At 49.1% G+C, this 25,228-nt stretch overlaps 1 protein-coding gene across 1 annotated transcript in view; it reads left to right on the forward strand.

Moving 5' to 3' along the window:
- The first annotated feature begins 1,386 nt into the window (after positions 1 to 1,386).
- IGSF3 (immunoglobulin superfamily member 3) overlaps positions 1,387 to 25,228 on the forward strand; it is a 92,456-nt gene continuing 68,614 nt past the window's right edge. The window contains exon 1 of the mRNA XM_058824549.1: positions 1,387 to 1,466. Coding sequence (XP_058680532.1) covers positions 1,424 to 1,466 — 43 coding nt within the window. The 5' untranslated portion in view covers positions 1,387 to 1,423. The remainder of the gene's footprint in view (positions 1,467 to 25,228) is intronic.

The following is a 25,228-nucleotide window of genomic DNA, read 5'->3' on the forward strand; positions in this document are numbered from 1 at the left end:
GCAGAAATAGAATTTGCTGGGTCACTAGGAGCTGGCTACCAACGCATCTGCCACGACAGCCACGTTGGGAAGCAAGTCCATATGGCAATCCAGACAGCTTCTGACTTCTGCTGGGTACAGCCTCTGAGGACTTGGCATCTTTTATTAGACAGTTTGGGTTTGTGCTGCTTTCTGCCTTCCTGTGGCATAAAAGGGTTGGGCTCCTACATTTGCATCACCAACAGTTCACTGGGGACACTCCATACGTAGGAAGAAGGGTCTCCTGTAGAGGATCCTTGCAGGATGGGAGCACTGGGAGGGTACTTCATTCTGCTATTCCTGTCACTTCTGGCTTCTCATTTTTGTAAGCAAACAAGCAGCTAGGAGTTTCATTTGGAAGGAAATCTGAATGTCTGCACCCTTGAGAAAGGCTTTCTCATTCTCGTTTTATTTACAAACAACCTCAGCCCCAGCGCCTAGTGTTGCCTTATTTATGCATTTCAGTGTTTACTTTCAAATCGCTTCTGCCATTGACACACTGTGGTGCTGATTAACTGAGCAGCATCCCAAGGAGGATCTCACATCTGGCAACCTGGCATTAACGCCAGCCCTGGAATCGGGACTCGGCAACAGCGCATCGCGGCGGGACGGGCACCACTTGATCGAAACTTGCAAAGCCCGGCAGTTATTCCTGGTTTGCATGGAAACAAAGGGGCGCATTTATACCATGCCCCAAGACGCCGGCTTTCCGAGGAGCGCCCGAGGACTTTCTATTTTTATTTTTTTTCCCTTAAAACAAAGGAGCCCGCTTTATCCCTGCGCTCCTTCACGACCCCTGCCCCACGGCACGACATTCCTGCAGGCACCGCGCTCGGCAGCGCCGTCCCAGCAGCGCCGCTCGCCGGGGCAGGGGCGGGCGGGCCGGGGCAGGGGCGGGCGGGCCGGGGCGGGCCGGGGGCGGGCTCTGCGGGCGGAGGAAGCGCCGGGCACCGGCGGCGGCGGCGGCAGCGCTCAACGGGCGGGTGGGCGGGCAGGTGAGGGCGGCGGGCCGGGGCCGGCTGGCGGCTGCGGCTCCGGCTCCCCGCTTATTTGTGTAACTTTCCGGGGTGGGGTCTTTTTGTTGTCGCTCGTGCCTCCCCCCACTTCCTCTCCCCCGCACGTTCCCCGCTCTTTTTATTTTTCCGCCCCTCGCAGGAGAGGTTTTTTCTCGCTCTTCTCTGCCTCTCCCGCGGGAGCCGTCGGCGCTGAGGGGAGGCGCGGCGGCCGCCCCGCTGCGGGGGCGATGCCCCCGCCTGCCTTGGCGCCTCCCCGTGCCGGCCCCGCCGCCTTCCCTTTGTGCCGCCGGGCCCGGCGCGACGCCTGCCCCGGGAGCCGGCGCCCCGCGGCGCCCCGCGGCGGGAGGTAAGGGCGGCAAGGGCGGCCGCCGCCCCGCGCCCCGGCAGCCATGCGGACCCTGCGGCCGCTGCTCGCCTCCGTGCTGCTCCTCGGTAAGTGCTCTGTGGGGAGGGGCGGGACGGGACAGCACAGCGCGGGGGTGCCCCGGTGGGGCGCGACGGGACGGGACCCCCGGTGGGCGCAGTCCCGGGCAGGGCGTGAGGGAGGATCGCCCCTTGTCAGTGCCAAGCGCCCGTCCCCAGGAGTTGTCACTGCCCGCGCTGCTCCTGTGGTCGGAGGGAGGAGTGGCTGAAAAAGAAAAAAGCCCTGTAAATATGTGTGTAGGTATATATATATGTGTGTGTTGTTAAATAAATGAGGGTTCCATCTCCGGCCGCAGTACTCCGGTGGCCGCTCCTCGCCGTGCCCCGGGCTCCGGCCGGGGCGTGGGTGGGAGCGGCGGGAGCACAGGGGACCGGCGGCTCCGGCTCCGGGCGGGCTCCGGCTGCAACTTGGGAAGGCGAGCGGCCGTCCAGGGGCTGCTGCTGGGCTCGAGGCTGTCTCGGAGGGGAACCGTGAGGGTAGGGAGTTACACGGCTCTCTGCTGAGCTTGCACAATAAAAGCGGAGAAAATGCCTGGGGTAAGGTAGGCTGCAGAAACAAAGTGCTCTGCTTGGCTCTGGAAGAGCGCGTTGAAATGCAGAGGGAAGGCAGTCCCTCTGCTGCTGCCGTATAATGCAATTTGATTGCTTTGTGCTGCCTCTCAGAGTCCTGCCGTGGTCCCTTCTCTCGGCCGGCGTTTTGTGAACCGTTAAACGTGTGGTTTGTCCCGTCCCACAAGTGCCTGCCCCGGGGATGACTGTGTGCAGTTCGCCAAAGTCCTCTGGGATCCCAGCGCTGGCTGAGAGATGCTGTGGGGATGCGAGATTCCTTCCTACAAATTCGGGGAAAGCAGAATACAAGGCAGTTAAAACGCCTCTACGCTTTTTGCTGCAGACCGATGTGCGAGGCTTAAGTGCTGATGAGTTGATAGGAGCGTTTGTGGAAAACACAGCACGGCACCCGCACGCTGCTTTCTGCCTGTGTGTGTGCAGAGCAACCTCGGAGCTGTTTTGATTTGCCTTTTCACGGGTATGATTTTCTGCTGGCATTAACGCTATTGAGGGAAGAAGCGGCAGGGCTGGCAATTTCAGTGTCTTGAGAATTGTCACATACATACCTGCTCTGCCAATTTGGAAACACGATCTCTGCTAGAATTGCAGTCATGCTTCGTGTCTGTAATTTGGGGCGGAGGGGGGGTTTGGTGTGCTCTGCAAAGAGAGAGAGCGAACTCTTTGAAATGGTTTTGGAGACGGTTCAAACTTCCCCTAACCACCAGCTTGCTTCGATGGGTTCCCTGGAAAAAAATCCATCTCGGAGCTAAGTTTATGCAGGGTGCCTTTGCTCCGTGAGTGCAGCGAGGCTGTCGTAGCCCGCAAGATGGGTGTAGGCGAAGGGCACAGCGCTTGCTGCCTTGGCTCTTCGCACGCTCCCTCTCTGCTGGTGGAAGAACAATAGCTCCATTCTGGATTAGGGATTCCTAATATGGAGCGCTCGGGTCCGTGGGTCGCTGAGCGCTCCCTCCGGAGCACGCCCAGCTGCTGCGGCGGAGGAGCGGCAGAGGGCATCCCCCTGCTCCTGCCCAGGGCATCCCCCTGCTCCTGCCCAGGGCATCCCCCTGCTCCTGCCCAGGGCATCCCCCTCCTCCTGCCCAGGGCATCCCCCTCCTCCTGCCCAGGGCATCCCTCTCCTCCTGCCCAGGGCATCCCCCTGCTCCTGCCCAGGGCATCCCCCTGCTCCTGCCCAGTGCATCCCTCTCCTCCTGCCCAGGGCATCCCTCTCCTCCTGCCCATGGCATCCCCCTGCTCCTGCCCAGGGCATCCCTGCTCCTGCCCCGGGCTCCCGGCCGCCGGGACCCGCCAGCCCTGCGCTCCACACCCCGTGCTGCTGCTCCCCCGGAGCCCTGCCCGCTGCCGAGCCCGCCCCGACCCCCTGCTTGCAGGAATTACCTTTCTGCCTTGACCTAAAAGCGGCTCTAACCTGCCTTGGTCCTCCCCGGGGGACGAGCTGCGTGCTGTCATCTGTCGCTTTGGAGGATAGGTTGCTTTTCAGGGGTCCCCAAATCCCATGGACGTATCTGGTTCGTAAAAACATCCTGCTGGCCTCCCTGTGCTGAATGTGAGGCTGTTTTACCGCGTGTGTGCCTGGAGTTTCTTTTCGTTCCTTTCACCTGGAATTCTTCAGCTGGTTGTTCCCCTTTTGCCCAGCTGCCAGTTTTAATAAAGCTGGGGATGTGTGACAGTGCCTCAAAGCCACAAGTCACACAGAAGTGCTTTGGGTTGCCCCTTGTAAAAGTGAAACATCATTTGACTTAGTCGAGTTAAAATGCATGTTTTGTAACGTAAATATAAGGGACTAGAAAAGGACTGTTGCTTTCCAAACAAGTGATGTTAATGCTAGAATGTGGGGATAAAATACTATGGGTCAAATATGCAGAAAAAGAAATGCAGCTCATTCTTTCCTTCCCTTTCTGCAAACTCATTAAAATCACTGAAGGAGGAATGGTGGGTGATTTAATATTATATATCGAGCATTAACTATGTACCAAAATCCAAGTAGCTGTGAAACTGGAGTCTGGAAACCCACATCTGGCATGTGGGTGTAACATTTGTAGATCTCTGCTGTTTTTTCCCCCCTCTTGCTGCAGTGTTTGTTACAGGGTTCTTTAAACAAGTGGCACTTCATCACAACAAGTACAAAATGGGAAAATAGAGCAAGTGCTGTAAATAATCCTCATGCAGCAATGAGACCATTAATACTTGTGCCAGCCAGTGCTAATCCTATGTGTAGTTGCAAGATTTACCTTCTTTTTTTTTTGCAGGGAGGGATGCAAAGTCTGGTACTCCTCATATTTATAGTGTAATATATAGGAAACACAATAGGCTTCTGGGGAACGCTGAACTCATTCATGTCAGTGACTGGTTTATGAATAGTTCTGCTTCTGAGTCTCTTGCAGTCTCCAGAATACCACCTGTGAATGCAATTTACGGCTCTTTGTGTTCAAACATTGCATATGTATATATGTACATAGACTCATTACCCTCTTCCTCTCTCTATTCATGCATAGTAATTGGTGATTTATTTGCGATTCCTGGAGGGGAGCGGAGCATGCGTAAGGTCCTGAAGCAGCAGCTCGCTTGTCAGTGGCATGTGGGAGTGAAATACCCATGCCAACACCAAGAGGTGACTCTTGGAGAATGGAGGGGCGATCCTATGGAGAGTGTCCCTGTAAGTGTTCCTGTGTTGGATAAGTGGGTCCTAGTTACTCCAAACGAGCCACAGCTGCGAAGTCCTTAGTTGGGCAGCAGCTGTAGCTTGTGAAGGTAACTGGAATAAAAAGGGGTGGGTCGAGAGCCCAGGAGGGGCCCCTGAGAAGCTACGAAGAACTGTGCTGCAGAGAAGAACTGCTTGGTAGAAAACCAGCCAAGGAGGTATGAACTTTAAGAATATAATTGCAACAGTATGGCACTTGAGAAATATGAAATACAACAATATGCTTACAACGTGATCCTCCACCTCTTGGAGAGTGGAGGGATGATTTTCCAGGCCTGTCTCCGGAGGGGAAGCGCTGCTGGCTGGGAAGCAGCAGTGTGCACTTGGCTGCTGCTCAGGAGTTCTGCTCCTGCACCCTCCTGCTCTCCTGCTGCCTGCCCCTGCACACAGGTCTAGGTGTGATCAACCTGGGGACTGCTGGGCTGGAGGGGAGCATATGGAGAAAGCAGTGTAGTGGGTGTTTGCACACAGGGGCTTTGGGGGTGTTTTTGTGTACCACAGCTGGCGGCCCAGGAGCGATGCTGGCGCCTCATCTGCTGCTCGCTGCGTTGTCAGCAGCAGTGGCCAAGATTGTGCTTCCTCCATCTGCGTCTGCCCCGAGTCCTGAGCCAGTTCTGCTGCCCTCGTGCCTGTGCCCGCTGCCTGGGCATCGCTGTGCTGTGCAGTGACAGAGCTGGACTCATCCTGAGCGTGCTGGGCTGGGCTGGGACTCTGCTTCATTTGGGGGACACGCTCTGCAGATGGCTCTGGCCATTGCCTCATTCATGAGGTTGCTCTCTGGGTGTCCCCAAGGTGGGACACTGCTGCAGCCATCCGGGCTCCTGCCCGTCCCCAAGTGCAATTCTTCATGGGCAGGCTCCCTCCCTGCAGTCTTGGCCAGACTGTCTGACATCCTGAGGCTCCTGCAGATCCTGTTTATTTACACAGGAGGTTTTGGTTTATGCGAATTGTTGTCTCCTAGTTGACCTTCCGTCAAGTTAGATGTCTTTATTAAAGCAGTTTTTATTGCAAATCGAATGTGTACTTAGAACGCTTCTACCAGACCCATTATATAAAGTGAAAGGGAAAATAAACAGTGCTGCAGACCACAGGGAAGGGGGTGGGAGAGAGAGGGTCATAGAGAGAGCATCACTTCAGTGTTGGGAGGCTTGTTGATGTTTTTTTTTAACCAGGAAATTGCCTTTCTTGAAAAACAATCTTTTAAAGTTTTTTCTTTTGGTCTTTCTTGTTTTCTTTCTTATCCGTACAAAACTGGTCATGCGTTCTGTCATTGATTTAAAGGTTATACAGCCTCATTTGAAGGCAGAGGTGTTTTCATTGGTTTTCCTTGGGTGTGAATCAGAGTGCTGTAACCTGAAGGAGTGTTCTTTGCTGATAGTTAGCAATCTGCAGGATTCCTCCTGCCCAGGAACTTAAAGGAGTCAGAACATCACCTGAAAGGCAGGGGAAGATTTTCTAATACAGTAGAGTTTTCTTATTGCTGCCAGGGTTCCTCAGCTCGTGATTTGACTTGTTATTGGTATCAAGGGCGTTTAGGCCCTCCAGCCAGTGTCTGGAAAACTGCTGTATTGTGATTTGCCTCTGGCTTTGAAGTTCCTAAATACTTCATTATGATAACCTGCTGAATGGGTTTTGACTCCATTTTTGTATTGGTATTTCTTTCCTAGTTGTATAAAATCTTCTTAAGGAATAATTCTCTGTGTTAGAATTTTAGGAGACGTTCAGCATCTGTTTCTTATCAGCCGTGGAGAGGCTAAAATGGAGCCTTTCCTGCCAAAGCTGGGTTTTGATCACCTTGCAAGGCAAAGAAATGGAGTCTGCAGCTGCCTTTGGTGGGTCTGGGGTGTCTCTGTGCATTTGTGTCGTGTCCAGCTCCAACTTGTTGCTCACCCTGTCTCCATCAGGAGGAACGTGTTTCAAATGATGTAAGTCAGTAAGCTTTTTCTTGTTAGGTTTAATTAGCAAGTGGCAGTGAGACAAGAGGAAGCCTTGCCTTTCTGACTGTTGCTAAAGTCACATTTCAGTAAGTAATTGGACATGAGCACAAAACCAGACCATCTCAGCTAAGTGACGGGAAAAGGACTCGTACATACCATTGCTGCACAGTGCTTAAACAAGTGCCAAAAAGCAGGGATGCTCCTGAAAGGAGATGCTCCAGCCTGGTTCCTGCCCAGTGTGGCAGGCAGGAGAGGGAGCAGGTCAGGGTGCTGACATGAGGAGAGACTTGATTGATCCCAAAGGTAACTTGACAAACCCAGTAAATACATAGAGGGGCTGTTTCTGGGTCCATTTCCAGCTCTTACTGGGCAATGATCCACAGAGAGGGAAAAGGTGCTGCACTGCAAAGTGGAAGAGTGGGAAAAGGGTCACAGACTGATGGAATTATTGGATTGGAAGGGACCTTAAAGATCATCTAGTTCCACACCCCCTCCCTGCCATGGATGGGGATGCCACCCAGTGCACCAGGGTGCTTGGGGCCCATCCAGCCTGGTCTTGAGCACTTGCAGGGTTGGAGCATCCACAGCTTCTCTAGGCAGCCTGTTCCAGTGCCTCGGCACCCTCTGAGTAGAGAATTTGCTCCTAACATCTAATCTAAACGTCTCCTTTTTTTCATTTAAAACTGTTCCCCCTTGTCCTATTGCTATCTGGCCGTCTATAAAGTTGTTCTCCATCTTTTTTATAAGTCCCCTTTGAGTGCTTGAAGGGCTGCAGTGATGTTTCCCTGGAGCCTTCTCTTCTCCAGGCTGCGTTAAAAAAAAAAAGATGAACCAAGGGAAAGCATTAGGGGGAGAAGGAAGGTGAAGAATGCAGCTGGTAAGAAAGATAGAGGAGAGCAGGCTCTGAAGGATTGATTTTGCCAAATGCCAGGCCTTAGAGCATGCCCATAGCATTTCAAGTGTCAAAGACTCCTGAGAACAAAAGAAACTCAAGCAGTGAGGATCTATCTGTATTTGTCCAGTTCCTGAGCAGTGTGCCTACCACTCCTCTTAGTTGACTTCTTTCCAAACAAGATATCGATTGCATCTGGGACATGAAAAATCATCTAGCACTTCTCCTGTCTCTTCTGATTTTGGCAGACTTAAGACTTTGCTGGTCAGGAGGGGATGAGGTTGCTGCTGAAGTGCAGGAATGAGGAGATTCCCGTGCAGTTTCTGCTGACAGAATTGTCCCAGTTGGGATCCAGAGCAGCATCAGGGGCAGCTGCACAGCCGTTAGCACTGTCAGGCATTTCACTAATGCCACTTGTTTGCTTTGCTCTTCTGGATGTTGTTTTTCTGCCCCTTGCAAAACAGCTCTGATGTTTTTGGAGGTGATTTTTGATAGCTGTTGTGGCACTGCTAAGTTTGGGGGGGTTTTAGCTACTGGCATGAGTCTGCAATTGCTGTAATTTACCTGGTTTTCCCTACTCTGCTCACAGAAGCTGATAGTTTTGCTTCCCAGCAAATGTGTTCCCTTTTAGAGTCATTGTGATTGCAGGGGGAATAACAGGGAATGATGGTGCATCTGGGGGATTTTTGGGGTGTTTTTTCTGGTTGTTCCTCCCACATTGCATTCCTGATGTGTCTGCCTGAGGCCTGCTGTCACTGTTATGGCTTTTGGGCTTTGTGGGGAAGTTGATAAGCTTGTCAAAGGGAGATGGGAGCAGGGGGTGAGGTAAATCTGTTTTTCAGCAGACTCTAGTGCTTTGAGAGAAGCTCAGCACTGACCTAGGCTGCTGTGAAATGGATGGTTACTGAAGCTTTTAGAGAAATGGAGGCTTGAAGATGAGATACTGAGCCCCAAAATAGAACTTTTGGCTGTTTCTTTGGGAAGGAAGGGCTCTGATCTCTCATGACAGCAAGGTTATTAAGATTTGACTGCTAGATAAATTGGGCTTTTTTCATCTTGGATTAATCATTTTGTCTCCATTCAGCACCATGAATGTAGGAATCTGCCTAGGTTCCTCCAAATCTCCCTCAAAGGGAAGCTGGACCATGAGTATGAGAAGGCAGTTGTTTGTTGCCAGAAGTCATCCAGAAGCTCAATACTCTGGAAAATCATACTGCTGGAATCTGGCACTTATTAACTCAAGTTACCCAGTACCTAGGATCCAGCCAAAGGGCTCTGGCTGGCTGCCAAGCTGAAATTACCAACCTGGGTGTCAGGCCTTGTTGGTTCCTTCTTCATTGCTTGAAATAAGAGCTTCCCAACCAGCATTTGTGTGCCAGCCTCTCTTCTAGTCATATTTCTCCTTACAGCTTTGTAAAGTGTTCGAGGTAATTATAGTACTTACTAATATTTATTCCGTTCTGAGCAATTATCTGAATGCGTTTATCTCCGGTGTGCTTTCAGAGTGCTCTGCCCCTCTCCCCATATCATCTCATCTCCTGACTCAGTGCTTTCTGCTCCTTCCCCTCTCGTTCACTCCTGGCCCCTCAGCTCCTTCCACCCTCCTGAATGTGCTGTCAAGCTTGGCTTTCCTCTCCTGGAGATTCTGGGTCCTGTTTTCCTGCTCTGCTGCCTAATCCCATTACAGAGGAGGGATGTTTGCTCCGTCTTGTGGGGGATGAGTCCTTAACCACCCTGCCAGGTGCTAAGGCGCTTTCCAGGGAAGGACATGGATACCAAGGGAAGCTGGGCTGGCGTTGTGCCATCTCCCAGCTTTCTGCTGGCTGCTTGTGGCCTGCAGACAATATCTTGAGAGCCCCTGCTGAAGGGTTTGACCTTTATGCCTGCAGCGTTGCCCGGCGCCTACAGCAGGAGGCACAGCGTGCAAATTCCAGTGCTTTCTTCTGGCTTGTGATATAATGGTAGGCAAGTCACTCTGTCTCTGTTCTTGGCTGCTTGAAGTAGAAAGAATAGCTTAAAAGGTGTCATGGGATGTTTTTTGGGGAGGAGATAGGCAGTGTTAGGGCTGAGGTCTTGTTTGCTGCTTTTTTTCTTATGCAGAAGAAAACGTGGCATGGAAGAGATTGTTACGGCCTGATTGATTTCACTCTTGGTGTTAGAAAAAGAAGAAAATTGATTTTTACTTTGAGCTCTGTGGTGTTACTTACCTGCACAAGCTCTCTTGCTTATCCTGGGAGAAGGAGAGCTCTCCTTGCAGCCCCATTGGGCTGGTGGGGCACAGCCCATGTGACTGTGCTGTGATTCATCCCAGCCATCCGTGTTACAGCAGCACAGTTAATCTCGGGGTCACTGGCACCTCAGGAGCTCTTACATCTAATCAGTCCCATGCCGTGAGCTGGCTGGCAGTTACATGTAATCTAGAGTGTGGAGCTGCCAAATGCTTGAAGTTGGCCAAGCACTTACTCCTGTCTGCTGTGAATGAGTTGGACTTGGGCAGGATCAGCTTCAGGTGCCTTTCCTGTGACTGGGACTCAGAGTCCAGCCCCAGATACCTGTGCTGCAGAGGGGCAAAAGTTGTGCAGAGTCCAAAGGGCTACAAGGAGCGTGTAAATCTACCTGCTCATCTTCCTGTTTGTGTATCAAAACAAGCTTTTCTCATCTCACATTGCTTTTTATCCCACCTCTTCCCTGTGATTACATGTGATCTTTCAGATAATACCATCATCATTAGAGCATAGGGGGACCTCATCTTGGATCTTTTATATGTATAAGCCTTGCCTGAGAAGTCTAGTTTTTGTTTTCATATTTTCTGCTGCTCTTACACCTCATCCACTCCTCTAGAATAGTCCAGTTGTGCCTGCAGGGTCTCTCTGCAGATGCTACCCTGTGGCTGCCAAATGAAAGGAAGGACAGCTCTTACTCAGTGGTTATTCTGATTTGTGCCTGGCTCTGGTGTTTGGGATAATTTTTTGTCTGTCAGTCTTTGCAGGGAAGAACGTGGCTGCAAATGTGTGGTGGGAAGGAGGTTTGTTTCCTCCTGGAGCAGTGGGGAGAGCTGTCTGAGACTGCCCTGAGCAGCATGGGGTAGTGTAGGGGAGGCAAGGGGCTGATCTCTAAGAGGTGTGTCACCTCTTCTCACCAGCCTGCCTCTGTTAAGCTATTGTCACCCTTCTCATCTGCATCCCCTTGTTTTTTGAGGCTGCCTTGTTTTGGGGGAGGGTGTAGGGAGGTGAATGTGAGGAAGGATTTTGCTGTGTGTCAAATGCCTAATAGCTGCTCTAGCAGATCCACTGGGATGCATTACTGAAAGCATCCTAATGATCTCAGTGTAATGGATTTGAGCCTTGGAAGGCCGCTTGCTGGGAAGGGGATCCCAGAGCTTTGTGCTTGGCTCCTGGAGGTTGAGGGCTGGGCTCCTGGCAGCAGGAGCTGCCTCAGAATCACAGAATCAATTAGGCTGGAAAAGCCCTCTGAGGTCCTGGGGCCCAGCCTGTGACTGAACACCACCATGGCACTGAGTGCTGTGTCCAGTGGCACCTGGACACCTTCAGGGCTGGTGACTGCATCAGCTCCCTGGGCAGCCCATTCCAGTGTTTCATCACCCTCTTCAGGGTACCCATCCCTCCCTGAGCAAGTGTCAGAGAGGAGTCATATGCAGGGCTTTGGTGTGGCACAAAAATGACTCAGTGGGAGGCTTGGCCAAGCACCAACTCCTGCTGTTACCTCAGAAATGCAGATTACCAGAGGCTGCAGTTGTGTGGGTGCCAACTAAGTCCCTGAAGAGATGTAATCTGAGGAAAGGGTAATTTTCCTTACAGAGATATCTGGGTGTTGGTGGAAGCGGCAGGTGTGCAGAGGAGCATGACCATAGCTGACACCAGCAGCCTCTAAACCTGGCTGCTGGCAGCACATTTTGGAGAGATGTGCTGGGGAATGTGGCTCCCACCCCAGCTGCAGGAGCAGCACTCAGATTCTGCTGCCCCCATTCCTCCAACCACTGCTGGTCCTGAGGTGGCATCGAGCAGCCTTCTCCTCCTGGTACTGGCCTGGGAAAGAGGGGGGCTGTTTCTTTCCTGCAAAAATTACAGGATCAAGGGTGACATGAGAAAGGGAGGTTGATCAGTCCTGGAAGGTACCAGTGGAGCCAAGAAGACCCCTGCAGTATAGGTGGGGATGATGAAGAAGGGGTAGAAAGGAGGGTGGGAGACAGCAGGAATAGAGTTTTCCAGTGGATGGACAGATGTAAAAGAAATGCATGTACGTGATCTTAAAAATGCTGCAGTAGAGATTCTCCATAGTTACTGGGGTGATCAGCATCATTTTCTAAATCATCCTCCGTATGTGGATGCGAATCTTGAGTGTGGGTAGGGTGAAGTGAGGCTTCTGGGGAAGTGTGCTAGTGGGAGGCTAAAAATAAATTATCAAAAGAAAGAATTGAGAAATTAACCAAACTAAACGGATGTATGCAGCTCTAAGAAAAGGGTGTCATATTTGAAAGCATATTTTTGAAAATCCATTTGCTTAGTCATCTTACAGATAACTTAGCTATTTTTGCCTTCTTTGCTCTGATGACACTTCACTGTCTATATAATATGTTTAGCATCTGCATTCTTTTCTAGTGTAAGGGGAAAATATATCTGCTAATTTTGAGTTGGCTTTATAGAATTGCTTTACCTCTTGACTGTGAAATAAATAAGGTACTGGTCCTAAAACTATTTTGAAGAGAATAGTTGGCATTATTTTCCTTCAAACTCATCTTTTTAACCCATCTGCCATGTCTGCAATCGAATTTGAATAGAGAATATGTACCCTTGCTATTTCATGTGTAATAATAACTGTGCCCTCAACTGCTCCAGACATTAAAGTGATGATGTTTGGGTTCAGCACAGTAATCTACTGGGGAATGAATGCAAGATCAAGGGCATTTGCAGGTTTTTATTTCTTTGTGTGTGCAGGGGCTGTGGCACTGCTAGTGGGCTGCTCACAAATGGTGTGTTAGATTACCTCTTCTGCAGGCAGCAGGATTTGCATGTTGCCATTCCTGTTTGATCTGCAAGTGGTGATGAGAGCTGTATACTTGAATTCAGATTTTTCTGAGTAGCAGTCTGCAGTCATTAGGGCAGCACTTAGACCCCAGAGGCTTTTTCCATGTTTTCATCCTGTTTCAGTAACTGTGTCTCTTGTTATCTTGTTCCTGAATATTTTCTCTAGTAAGAGGATGCTGTTTGTTGCAGCTGTTAAACCTCAAATGTCTTGAATCTCCCTTAGGGAAGAGAGGGCAGAGTTCCTGAGGTTTCTGTGTAAGCAGACTGTAGAAACACCTACATGTCTTTCCCAAATATACAGCCAGGAGGTATTATTGGTGCTGTCCTACCCAGCTGATGGAATCTGGCTGCTTTGGCTTGTGATTCCTCCCTCTTGCTGGCTTGCTGTGTTGAAGGGGTTTAGTAAGGAGACAGGGACAACAGGGATTCTTTGGGGTTTTTTTTTTTTTTTTTTTTGTTTTTTTTTTTTTTTTTTTGTTTTGTTTTGTTTTTTTTGGCATGCAGTGGTACTGGATGGCTCTGGTTGCTTTTGTCAGAGCAGTGCAGCTAGGAGGTGTCAAAGGAAATTATGGATGTTTGTTCGGTTTCCTGGCTGGATGTACCATGTGGGTTTTGGAGAAATGTGCATTGAATAAACATTGGGTAAATCTCCTAGGACTAGCACAGCCTGGGAGTGGTGTTGGGAGCTGTGCTTATCTTCGTGGCAGCATTTAAAAAGAAACGTTTGTGTGAGGAGGGTTTTGCACCCTGTGTTTGGTTCCCATCGCTTCAGTGATTTGTGATGTTGCTCCGTCTGTTCCCTTTAAAGCCAGCTGGCCAACCTTAGGAGAGGATTAGCTGAGTAAAATTCTCCAAAGCCTATATTGCTGTCAGAATTCTTTCTTTCCTCCTCTTTCACAGTGCCAGAGGCCAAGCCCAGCTCAAGTGTGACCACTGCCACGTTTAAAACCTCGGGGCCAACCCTTGGGATTGCTGGAGCCCCTTGGGAGACAGGCTGTGCCCCTTCCCTGGGTGGCTGTGGGTGAGAGGGAGCCAGTGGGGATGGACACTGCCAGGATGGGTGGGAGCTCTGTCCCAGGTGGTGAAGTTTGGTGCCCAAGCCTTGCCTCAGGAGCTGGTGCAGGACATTTAATTTTGCCTGCACTGGTGACATTTCACAGCTGTGCTAGTGGGTGCAAGCCGTGCCAGCCTCACCACCAGTCTGCTGTGCTGTGAGGGGAGGAGGGGGATGGCCTCAGCAGCTCCTTTGGGATTGCAGGCCCAGCTTCCCTCCCTTCTCCCTGTCTTTTTTGTGGTCTCCTCCAGCTGTGTCAGTCCCTGACAGATCAGAAGTGTGTGTGGTGTTTCGGTGCAGCTGCTGGATCTGTTCAGCTTGCATCAATCGGTCCCTGTTAAGGCTTATAATCAGAGTAAAAATCTCTGGGGTGCAGCTATTTGCAGGAAAAAAACAACCCACTGCACCCTTCCAGACTTGCATCAAACAAGAGTTTTATTCTCATTAATTGAATTCCTCTAGAGTCTGATAACTTGGGCATGTTGGAATCAGATAAATAAAACCCTCCCTCCCTGGTAGCTGTGTAAGCCTTTCCTTAACTCCCTGATCAGAGGGGACTAGGCTTTGCTAAGTAAGTAGCTGAAGATGAAAACTTCTGCATACGTCTGCTCATTGGGGAGTGCAGGCAGGAGGATGCTCAGAGTGGTGTATTTAGGAAAGGTCTACCTCATCCCCCACTCTTCCTTTTCTCAGTTCATTGGGAAAGGTTTTTTTGTTTAGTGACAGATGCTGTTTAGTTAGTCACCCTCAAACACACTGTCTGTGTCTAGAAGCTGGAACTCTGCTCATTCTTTCAGGCCTTCAGATAAACCTGCAGCCCTACTAAGAGGCAAGTCTGCTCTTGCTGCACTCAGGGTGTATGGCCTTTGGAGCATCTCTGGGGCTGTGCTGCCCCATCCATCTCATGGATGCTGAGATGGGTTGCTCTGGGGGGCAGAAGGGCGTTTGGACCGGTGCCCGAGGTGTGGTGTGGCTGAGTTGATTCTGTAATCCTGAAAAAATCCAACTTGCAGCTTTTCCCAGACTCCATACATCAAATGAGACTTGCATTAAGTTAAGGTCGTGTCCCTTTCTGTGTTGCATCTCTAGTGTGTAGTTCTTGTCTCGGTGCTGGAGGCGGGGCCCCTCCTGTTCAGCAGATGCTGTTGCTTAGTCCAGAGGCATTCCTCCCTGTGCCTGGGTCTCCCATGCCATAGGGAGGTACCTGCCTTGCCAGCCAGCATGTTGCATTTGATTTTCTGTCAGCACTGTTCCTCCCCTTCAGGGTCTTTCTGTTTTTCTCCTCCTCTTCCACTCCTGCGGCTGCTTTTTTGTGCACCCTGGATTTGGATTTCTCCCATTCTATTTTATCAGTATTTCTGCCCCAAAGCTGTTTATACCACAATGTAGTGGCATCTCCCCTCATCCCCAGGATTGCCAGGACAATTTTTCTGCCCTCTCTCCCATCTCCAGCCCCACCATGGGCTGCTTCTGCTCCTGCTGGTCATGCATGAGTCCTCTGACCATGCTGACCTCCCCATCTCAGAGCTTGCTCCCTTCCCTTTCTGCCTTGTCTCTCATAAACCCTTTTAATTTTTGCTTTACTGAATGCTGATGGTGGTATTGCCCCCCAAGCTTGGATAGGCCCTTTTCCACCTTCAGATTTGCTTCTCAAACTGTAGCAACTTTATGAAGAGATCTGGCATTCAAATGATGGCCTGTCTTCACCTGTTGGTTTTCTCTGTCCTGCTTTCCTTCTCCATGCTTTCCACAAAGGCAGAATTTCTAACCTTTCTGCCTGACTTAAGGGTCCCAACTAATTTTTCCTTGTCTCTGTCATTTGTTTTCCTGCTCACAGCCTCTCTCCTTCAAAGCAAAGCTGCTTTATTCCCCCTCCTCCAGCAGCTGCTGTGTCCTCTGCAAGCCCCATGGGATGCTGTGTCTGGAGCTTTTGCCTCCCAGCTCTCTGCCAGTTTAGTCTGTCTCTGTGATTTACTTCACAAGGGCTTTCTTAATAGCCCCCACTGCTCTCCATCTTGGTTGTGATCAAATGCTACCTTTCTTGACATTGTAATTGACCTTGCACTGACCAGTTTTGGTCTCTTCTTTGAGTGATTTCCTCTAAATTCTGCTGTCTTTGTCTTTTCCTGCCTCTGACAGAGCTTTTCTTATGACCTCATGAGTTTACTCTGTACACCAGCTTCAGGGTTTGTTTTTGTGTGGCCACAAGGGGTCTGTTCTATGACCCCAAAGTCCCTGCCTCTTTGTAATTTTGTCCACTCCTAAACACTGGAGTGGCCTCTCTCTGCTGGTGTTACAGGCTCGTATTTCTGTTCAGTTCAGAATTCTAACCTCTGTCTCTGGTGCTTACTTACATGCATGTGCACGCACCTGGGTCTTTCTGCTTGAGGAATGTAAGCTGCAGCATTTCCTAGCTGTTGAAATTTGTTCAGGTTGGTTTTTTTTGTCTGCTGGTTCCCCTGAACTCTCAAATTAGTTCCTCCTCCTCCTCTGCTGTGCCAAATGCAAGATGCGTGTCTTCTCTTTTAAAGCCCTTCTACCTTTGCTTTCTGGTGCTCCTTCCCTCTGTGGTTTTTGATTCCCAGCCTCTGCCTCTCATTGTGTTTCCTCAGGCTGGGTTCTCAGAGAAAGAGGCCTTATCTGATCATGCTGCCTCTGCCACCCCTTTCCAGATAACCTGGAAGCCCTTTGGCCAATTTTACGCAAATTTGACAGGAGCAGAGAGCTCGGATATAAACAAGTCCCTGCAAGCCTTGTGAAGAGCAGGTGGCTGAGTCAGGGCAGGGGCAGGGCACTGAAGGAGACCCTTTTCTTCAGCAGTGCCTCCAAATGACTGTGCCCGCTGCAGGAGAAGCTCCAGCTGGAGCTTGCAGTCAAGTCATTAGTCTCAGAGACAGCCTCCCTCCTGAAGGCACGGGAAGCCAGGCTTCATTAAGTCTCCTGCTCTTAGGGTTGCTTGCTGAAAGTGGTGGCTTGGAACCCTTTTATTTTGCTGTGTGTGATGGGGAGTGACCTGCAGCGAGCAGTTCTTCACTTGCTGCCTTTGCATAAGGCATCCTGGAGAGCTGCCGTCAGGGTCTCCCAGCAGAGACCTTGGCCCTTGCTCCCACTCTGCCCTGCTCTCCTTCCCTGCCCTCTCTTCACCCATCTGCTGGCTGGCTGAAGGTGCCTGAGCTGGTGCATTATCCCATTCTGTTAAAAGGGTTGTTTACCCCTGTCCCTCAAAGAAAAAGGTGTTCCTGCTCTCTTGGTGAAAACTCTTTCCTTGGGTAATTCTTTTTTCAGCTCATGTAGAGGTCAAGCATGGGGAGAGGAGTGTGTGTATTTTGCTAGGAATAAAGTGAGTGGGAAGGCAGGACTGCTTTTTTGCTGTGGCAGCTGGTACCTAGATCAGCTTAACTGCATTGCGAGGCCACATTTTTAAACTGAATCTCCTGGGATGAGGGTGTTTTTACCACCTTTTCTCTGTAGCTGGTGCAGTGAGGTTGCTCTGTATAGGTGCTTGGTGCTGAGCTAAGGTAACTGAGTCTACAGCAGTGGTGAAAATGCAGTTTTGGAGAGTCCTTCACAGAAAAGTTGAGGTTGGAAGGGACCTGTGGAGATGATCTGGTCCGAGCCCCTTGCGGGTTGCTCAGGATCATGTCCAGATAACTTTGAATACCTCCAGGGTGGAGACTCCACAATCTCTTGGAGCAGCCTGTGCTAGTGTGCAGTTACCCCTCACTGTTGTGTGTTGGTTTTGTTTGTTTGTTTAGTATAAGAAGTGTTTTCCTGTGCTTTCCAGCTGGTCAGTTCCTCCTGGTGCATGGGTTTGTTCCTCCTCAGGGAGGAGAATCCCAGGATTGTCCTTCTTAGTCACTGGTAGTAGTACTGTGCTTAGAAGGAATGACTGTACCTTTCTCCCTGGAAGAAATAGTAACATAAATGCTTCTGCATCCCTTTGTTTTGTTTTGTTCTATTTTCCTTTCCAAATGCCAGAAAGCTCCTGCCCTCCCATTTGAAATGAGAGCCTTGGTAGTTTGGTGACAACTGCTGATAGTCTGCCTAGCATGTCAAACTCATAAATTATAGTGTATGCAGACAAGGAGTTCTAACATCTTAATTAGCAATAAAAGAGAGCAGGTAGCTGAAGAATTTCCCTGGATCTTTGTCTGTCTTTCAGGGATGCTGTCTGACTGAATCACAGAAGTTTTGAGAGGCAGCATCTTGCTGCTGCTTAGTGAACAGGGAGGAATCCAGATGAATTTGTGGGGAGAAAATGGAAACTAACTGCTGCTATATGGCTGTACTTCATATTCCTGTGATCCTTTATGGTGGGGTGGGAAAACTGTCTTGGAGAATTGCATCCTTTTAGCTAGAACACTTGACTTGTGGGATAAGTCAGTTTGCTGTTTACCTGGAAGCTCTTTCTGCTGAAGGAGTACAAGATGGCAGCTTTACCTTGCAAATTGAATATTCTCTCCTGCTACTGGTCGTGGCTGAGGGGCACAAATGTTTCTTCAGCATGGTGGAAGGAAGAGGGAGAGATTGCCCTGGCTGCATTGTTTTCTGGATATTACATTTCAGAACTTTTTTCAAGTGGTATTTCTGCAGAGCTGTGTGCTCCCAAGGATGTGGGGAGCAGGTGCAGCCCCATGTCTAAGGATGCAGCAGGAGTGCTGGAGGAATGGTGTGCCCTGGGAGGTGGGAAGGAATGTGCAGCAGGGCACTTTGTCATCAGCTCTTCCAGCCTGTCAATATTGACCAGATTGCTGTTAAGTTTCTCTCTCTAGAAGGTAATCAATTCAGGGTTAAGCAATTAATAAATGGCTGCCTGAGGTTTCTAGTTTACAGGTTGAAAAGGAGATGCTCCAGCCCTGCCCAGAAGGACAAAGATGCCAGTAAAGGTTGTAGAGAAAAATAAGGGTGCTGAACTGCTAAGTGTCATCCTTAGCAAAGCAAGGGAAAATCTGGAGTCACTTGGAGAAAGGGGAAGGGCAGAAAACCAAATAAGCAACTTCAAGGAGTATGGAAAGATGGGCCAAAACATGGGTGTTTCTCTTTGGAGAGGGAGGGAGGCACTTGCATGTCTGTCCTTCCTCCCTGTGTTTTAATGAAAGAGAACAAGAAGCTTTGTTTTTCTTTAGGAAAAATAAATTTGAGGGAAGGTAAGAAAGCAGGATCTCCATGCATCAGATGTATTTTAAGAGATCTCATGAAAGAGAGGGAATTCCTTTAATGAAAGCCTGGGTAATAAATGCTGTTTCCTTTTGGCAAGGATAATGTGAAGGTGAGATTTGGGACTCCACACTCTCTTCTCCTGGGAGAGTATTTAAGCATCTGGGATGTTATGAGGTGAATTACAGCAATAATGGGGATGTTCTGTTTTTTAATATTGGAAGGGATCGCAGAGCACGCAGGAAAACGAAAAAAGAAGTGACATTAAAACGTTATTGACTGTGAAACAAAATGAAGTTTCTTATTTTCTGAGAGTGAGTGATAGCACAGGGAATAATGTTTGACAATTCTTCAAGTGACCCTGGACATTGAACATGTAGGACTTGAAAACTAAAGAAGGATAATAAAAAGAAATACAGGGGCTGGAGGGCATAATGAACTATGTCAGAAATTTCCTGCCTAGCTTTGATGCTCAAAACAATTTCATTTCGCCCCCTCCTCGTGATGGGCTGGGAGCACATACCAGCCAAGGATTCAGCAGTCCAAAATGCTTCATAGCGTTGGTGCTTCATAGCTTTGGTACTAAACTGGCAGTGCTGAGTCTTTTAGAGGTCTGGGAGCAGTACTAGAGACACCAGGGTAAATGGTGTGTCCTTACATGTACTTTAAGAGCTAGCTACAAGAACAGAAGGAAAAGCACACACAGGAATCTTGGGAGGCTTCACTCTTTGTGCAGGTCTGCACTATATCTTACAGGGAGTACATGTGGTGACAGATTCAGTACTCAGGCTGGGGGTGCCCTAATGAAGCCATCACTGCTTTTCATTGGAAAACATAAAAGTAGGCATTGCCTTGGGCATTCCAGCAGGCTGCTGTAAATGCTGCTTTGTATTGTAGTGCTTAACCAGACCTGGAACCAGCAGCAGTGATAGAAGTCACTAGGGCATGGATTCAGTGGGCTGTGAGGCAGGAGAAGCTCCTAAGGATAAGGCACAAGGAGCAGTGCAAGTCAGAAGAACTGCGTGGGCAATCCAACACTTCCTGCCTGCACTCTCCCAATATAAGCATAATCTGCCAGGGAGCTTCTGCTCTGTTCTTCCCATAGTGATAAGGGTAGCAGGGTGCTGGATGGGAGGAACATGCTGATCTGGGAGATGGGAAAGGGCTGCAAAGGTCGTGTGCTGACCTTGGAGGAAGAGAAACAGTTGATTAGATGTTTCACAGGACAAGCTCTACCTCAGGTACAGAAAAGAGCCAGCGTTCTGTGGGGTTGGTCAAAACTTCTGTGAATACAGGGATTGCAGGTTATAAGGGATTCTTTTTTCTCAGCATCTCTGCAGGAGATTAATACAACTGCAGTAAGCACTAGGTGTGTTGCACCAAGATATTTGGGTCCCCAGCAGTCATGTACCATTATGCCTGTGAAGCAGCAGGGCAGCAGCTCAGTCTGTCCCTTGTGCACAAGCATGTGTTGTTAGCTTTTACATCCAGGTACATCCTGTGCCACCAGGTGCTTCAAAGCCCTTGTGAAGTAAGGAGGCTGAGCACCACGAGCTGCAGAGCTCAGGGATGTGTGTGCAGAAGGACTGCCCAGCCATTCCCCTTCCTTTGGTTGTGATGGTATTGCTCTTTTTTCTGACCACAGGCGTGTCTGGCTGGCTTCTGGATGCTGAGTACTTTGACTTTTCAAAGTAAAGCTGTACTAGATTAAAGAGTAGTTTCAGGCTTCTGTGCAGCAAAGTAACTTTAAATATACTTTCTGGTGGGATGATTGAGAATGATAGAACTGTAAGAGCAGGGAGATCTTGTGTCATGCATCCCCTGGGGCAGCTTCATCTCTGCGTTACGGTATCCATGAAGAAAGTAAGTGTCAATTAGAGGAAGCTGGAGTGTAAGATGCCTCAGTCTCTCACAGAGCAGTCTCTGTGGTGCCTCACTTTCCTAGCTTCTGGGAAATGGAGCATTTAGCTAGCTCCCATGACCAGTCTGAAGTCCAAGGCTATTGTTTCTTGTCTTCACAGTGCCCAATGTAGATAATGAGTTATTATTTCATCCTTTCAGCATTTTTAGAAGTTTAAAGGTTGTAGTAATACAGCAACTTTGATGTGTGGCTCAAGAACATGCTGTTCTAAGGTGGTGTTAAAACTAGCATATTTTAATATGCCTAATTGTAGAACAGGGAAGGAGCAGTTAGAGGAATGTGACATCCATATAGGATGTAGTTTGCTTAAAAAAGAGGGGGAGAAGAAATCACAAGGGCAGATCACATTGCACGCTGTGCATCTGCAGAATACCAATGCCATACTGGGGAAAATAAGGAAGTCTTCTGTCAATGTAAGGGCCAGATCTGAGAAGAACCAAAGGATGTAAAATGGCTCTGATCTTGGCGAGGGGGTCGGATGTCTGACTGGATGCATATTTATTGCAGAGGTACAAGACCTCTTTTACAGTCAGAACTTGGGAAGCTAGGCACAGGCCACAGCAATCTATGGTGATTAAAAGAAATGCCATCTCTTTCATATTTATTGAACACATTTTTCTTAAAAGACAGTAAACATCTGCTGTGGAAGTGAGCGGCTGTGAGACGGAGCGGCGAGCGGAGACGGGGGAAGGCAGTGGTGTTGGAAGAACAAAGAGCTTCACTGGCAGCTCCTGTCTACTTTGCCCATGCTTTGATATTTCCCCACTGATTCTGATATTTCCATACCAATTATTGTATAAATTGCTCCTGGCTGACCTCACCACTTAGCCGTCCTTAGTTGGCTCAGCAGTGGGAAGAATCCAAATGAGGAGTGAATATGAGTTGGTTTAGGAAAGATGGTCCGTGTGCTGGGAGTGGTGGGATGGTGGCAGGAATGGAGGAAGGGGAGGTTAAGGGATCCTTTTGGTTGCACCATGTAAACATTAAAGCAAAAGGGTGGAGAAGAGGGAGTTGTTCTGCAGGTGGCTCCAGCCAGCCTTTCAGTACACTGAGCTCTCTTGGCATGAGAAAAAATACCCCAAGAAAACACTCTTTTCCCAGAATGAGGCTTTACCGTATTGGGGGAATGGTGGGGGCTTACCACATGTTTTCTTCTGATAGCATTGTTTTTATCCATCTGGCAGCAGGTTGCAGTGTATGGAGATTGTTCCTGCTGTGACTCATTTATGCAAAAAATAAGCTCAAACCTAATTTTTGGTTGTGTGCCTTAACAGGAGACGTCACAGAATAGCAGGTGTGTGTTGCTAAAAGGTTTTCTCTGCTTTGGTGTTGCCTGGTGGGGCAGAGTGTCTCCCTCAGAGATTCTATTAGTCTTCAGCCCTTGGCAAAAAAAATGATGGCTGCTTGGGAAGTGGCTGGACAATGGTGAGTTTGGAAGGGCCTCCTTGAAATGAATTAGTGTTTTGTGAGTGTCAACCCTGCTGTGGAGTCCAGAGAAAAAGCAGGGACTGAGTGATGGGCTGGGTTTGGCAAGTGGTGTCTACAAGCTCTGTGGGTGACAGAAGGGAGAGAGGAGGGGCCATCCCCTGGGAAGCCTTGTGCATAAGTGAGACTGAAAAATGAGTCTGATTGAAGAGGGAATATGAGCTTGGAGGATGCCAACTGTCCCTGAGTAATTCACTGGCAGCAGAGGCCTGTGTAGGGCTCAGTGCTGCTGCTTTGGGGAGTCTGAGCACTGAGAAGGGGTGATGCCACAGCCTGCAGGACACAGGGAGCAGCAGGAGGAACTCTGCTGGCACTTGCCTCACCTTAGATGGCACCATGCCATGCACTGGAGTGCAGTGGCCAGCTGGGTGGTCAGCCTGGGCTCCTGCAGGTCCCCTCAGATGTGCAGGAGGGCAGCAGTGGCCACAGCCCGTGGTGCACTTGCACCTGCTCTTGGGCTGAGCTTGCCCAGAGCATCTCTCTGCAGCTCAGACTCTTTAGCATTTATGTCTGAATTGTCTTCATTACTGGGGACTTCCTGCCAGGTCCTGTGGTCTGCTGCAGATGCTAATTTGTCATAGCCAGGTAGGATTTGTGAGTTGGTTCCTCCCCTTCCCTCTCCTTCCCTGCATGGGGCACCAGCTCCCATGTCAGTTCTAAGGATGTTTTGAGGGAACCAGTTTAGGTGTTGAGAGCAGAAATAGTCATGCTCTTGGAGAAGAAGCCAAAATGGTACCTTTTTTAGCTTCTGTTATAGTATAACCAAGGCACAGTCTGCAGACCCTGTTGTTGAGGAGTACAGTCTGCAATGACATGGGTTGTGAAGGGGAACAAGGACAGCTGTACCAGTTCAGAGTAAATCCTGCACCTTGCTCAGCATCGTGCCTCAGAAAGCTCTAGGCAGGCAGCTGTGCAATTGTAGCTTGTTTTGGGAGCCTTAGGAACCTGATGTGATTTACCTGTTTGGTAGCCCTCTTTCATGGGCTTGTCCCACTCATATTTTGATCCCTGTAAATTTTTCCATACCCACAATATCCTTTGTCAAGGGCATCCACAGGTCTGCTGTGTTCAGCTGCATGAACTGCCTCCCTTGTTATAAATCTGGATCTGACCAGTTTCAGTTGATGGCCCTTGGTATTTAAACTAGAGGAGATGGTCAAGGGTCAAATTCTTGACCATCTTTGCCATGGCATATATATTTGTGAAAAAACCTTTACCAGTTCCCCTTCAAGTCACCTTTGTTTCCCTCCAGACTCCATTATTTCTGATGGAGAAACCATTCCCTAGTGTTTATCATCATTGTTGTTCCTCTCTTGACACTTTTTCAGGAGTGCCTGTAAGTTGAACAAACAATAGCAGCAACAACAAAGCCCAGATGTGTGCTGTGTCTTTGTGAAAGGGAGAGGGATCTCCTTGGAAATGTTCTCTGCCTAATAACTGTAGTCAAAGGCACAAAGTAATTTTTAAAGGAAATTTAGGATTAATATTGTCAGTTATTGGCAAATAGTGCTTTAGAGATTCTCAGTGAATGAAAACTTCTGTAAAGCTGCAGGGGTGGAAATATCCCCTCAAACCATGTAATCCTTTTGGTGTTCATCACTGTTAGCCCTGGTGCTTATAGAAGATATCTATACCAAGAAGATATGTATACCATGACTTTTTTAGTCACTGCCTAGTGATTAGAGACCCAGGATAATACTCACAACAACTCAAGTTTCTCCTTCACATTAAATGACTAGTGGCAGTGATTATTGATATTGAAGATAACTTGGTGCAACTGCTGCAGTGCTTTTGGATGTGGTGCAGACATAACCCATATGGTCTGAGACGGAGAGAATATTTGTGCAAGAGGCTCTTCATCATTCTGTCATGAGTTTTTATTTATTCTTTTGAGCTGTCAGTGCTGTGGCAGAGTTTTTGTGTGCTCAGGCATCCTTTTATTACACTCACCTGTCCCTTGCAATAAGCCTTGAGTCAATGTTCTCAGCTAAAATTTTGCACACATGTTCTTGTGAAAGGGGCCTGAAAGTCCACCTCCTTCCCAGAAGGTAAATGTTTGGCCTTTTCTGAAATGGGGCCTCTTCAAAGTGCTTAAATCAGGCACCTGAAATGACCAGTTGTGTGTGGAAAGCCTGAGCTCCAAGCTCTGTGTGGGTCTCCTTGGAAAGGTCAGATCTTGCCAAAATCATGAGATTGCTGTGAGGGTACAGATTTTGCAAACGCACCATGTACTCAGAAGCACTGCTGGGGGAGATGCCTGGCTGGCAGGGATGCTCGATGCTCGTTTTTTGCTCCTGTGTTTCTTGCAGAGGCATTGAAATCCTGGCTGTGATGTGACAAGGGGGACTTGAGTGGCTGTGTGACTCTGACATAGCACTTTTCTCTTGCCTTTCCTGTGCTTTTCAGAGCTGTTTCCCATGACATTTGTAGCGGCCCTGCTGGGGGAGCTGGCATAGGGCAGGTGCAGGGAGCAGGCATCTGAGGTTCCTGGGTCCTGCACTGTCCCTTGCTGCTTCAGTCTCATCACCTGGCTGCACTGCCCCCTCCTGCCCCTGCTCTTATTCCCCGTGCACCTCCAGGGCTTGGGAGATGGGTAAGCTGAGAGCTGCCTGGCTGTTGTTTGGCTTGCCCTTGGCTCAAAAGGCTGGCAACAATAACCCTGATGCAAAGGGGATAAGGATCAGGGGATGGCTTCCTCCTTATTGCATGGGATTTGCTGTCTTATGGAAAAAAACAGATGCACAAACCTGCAATTTCTTATTAATTTTAAAGTAGCACTTGGCTCACTACCTCCTCCCTATCAGCCCTTGTGTTGTCACTAAATTATATTGGATTTGCAATTAAAAGCCAGCTGTGCCAGTGCGGTACCAGCCAAATGCCACCATCACTGTCTCCTGGGTGTCCTAGGGAAAGTGTAGAGCACACAGCTCCTCCTGTAGTGAGCTCTTCTCTCACTTTAAGAGGGCATGATAAGAGTTTAAATGGGATCTCAGACACGTTATTTTTGTTAAT

Source organism: Ammospiza caudacuta, chromosome 2, assembly GCF_027887145.1.
Source record: "Ammospiza caudacuta isolate bAmmCau1 chromosome 2, bAmmCau1.pri, whole genome shotgun sequence".
Classification (NCBI taxonomy): domain Eukaryota; kingdom Metazoa; phylum Chordata; class Aves; order Passeriformes; family Passerellidae; genus Ammospiza; species Ammospiza caudacuta.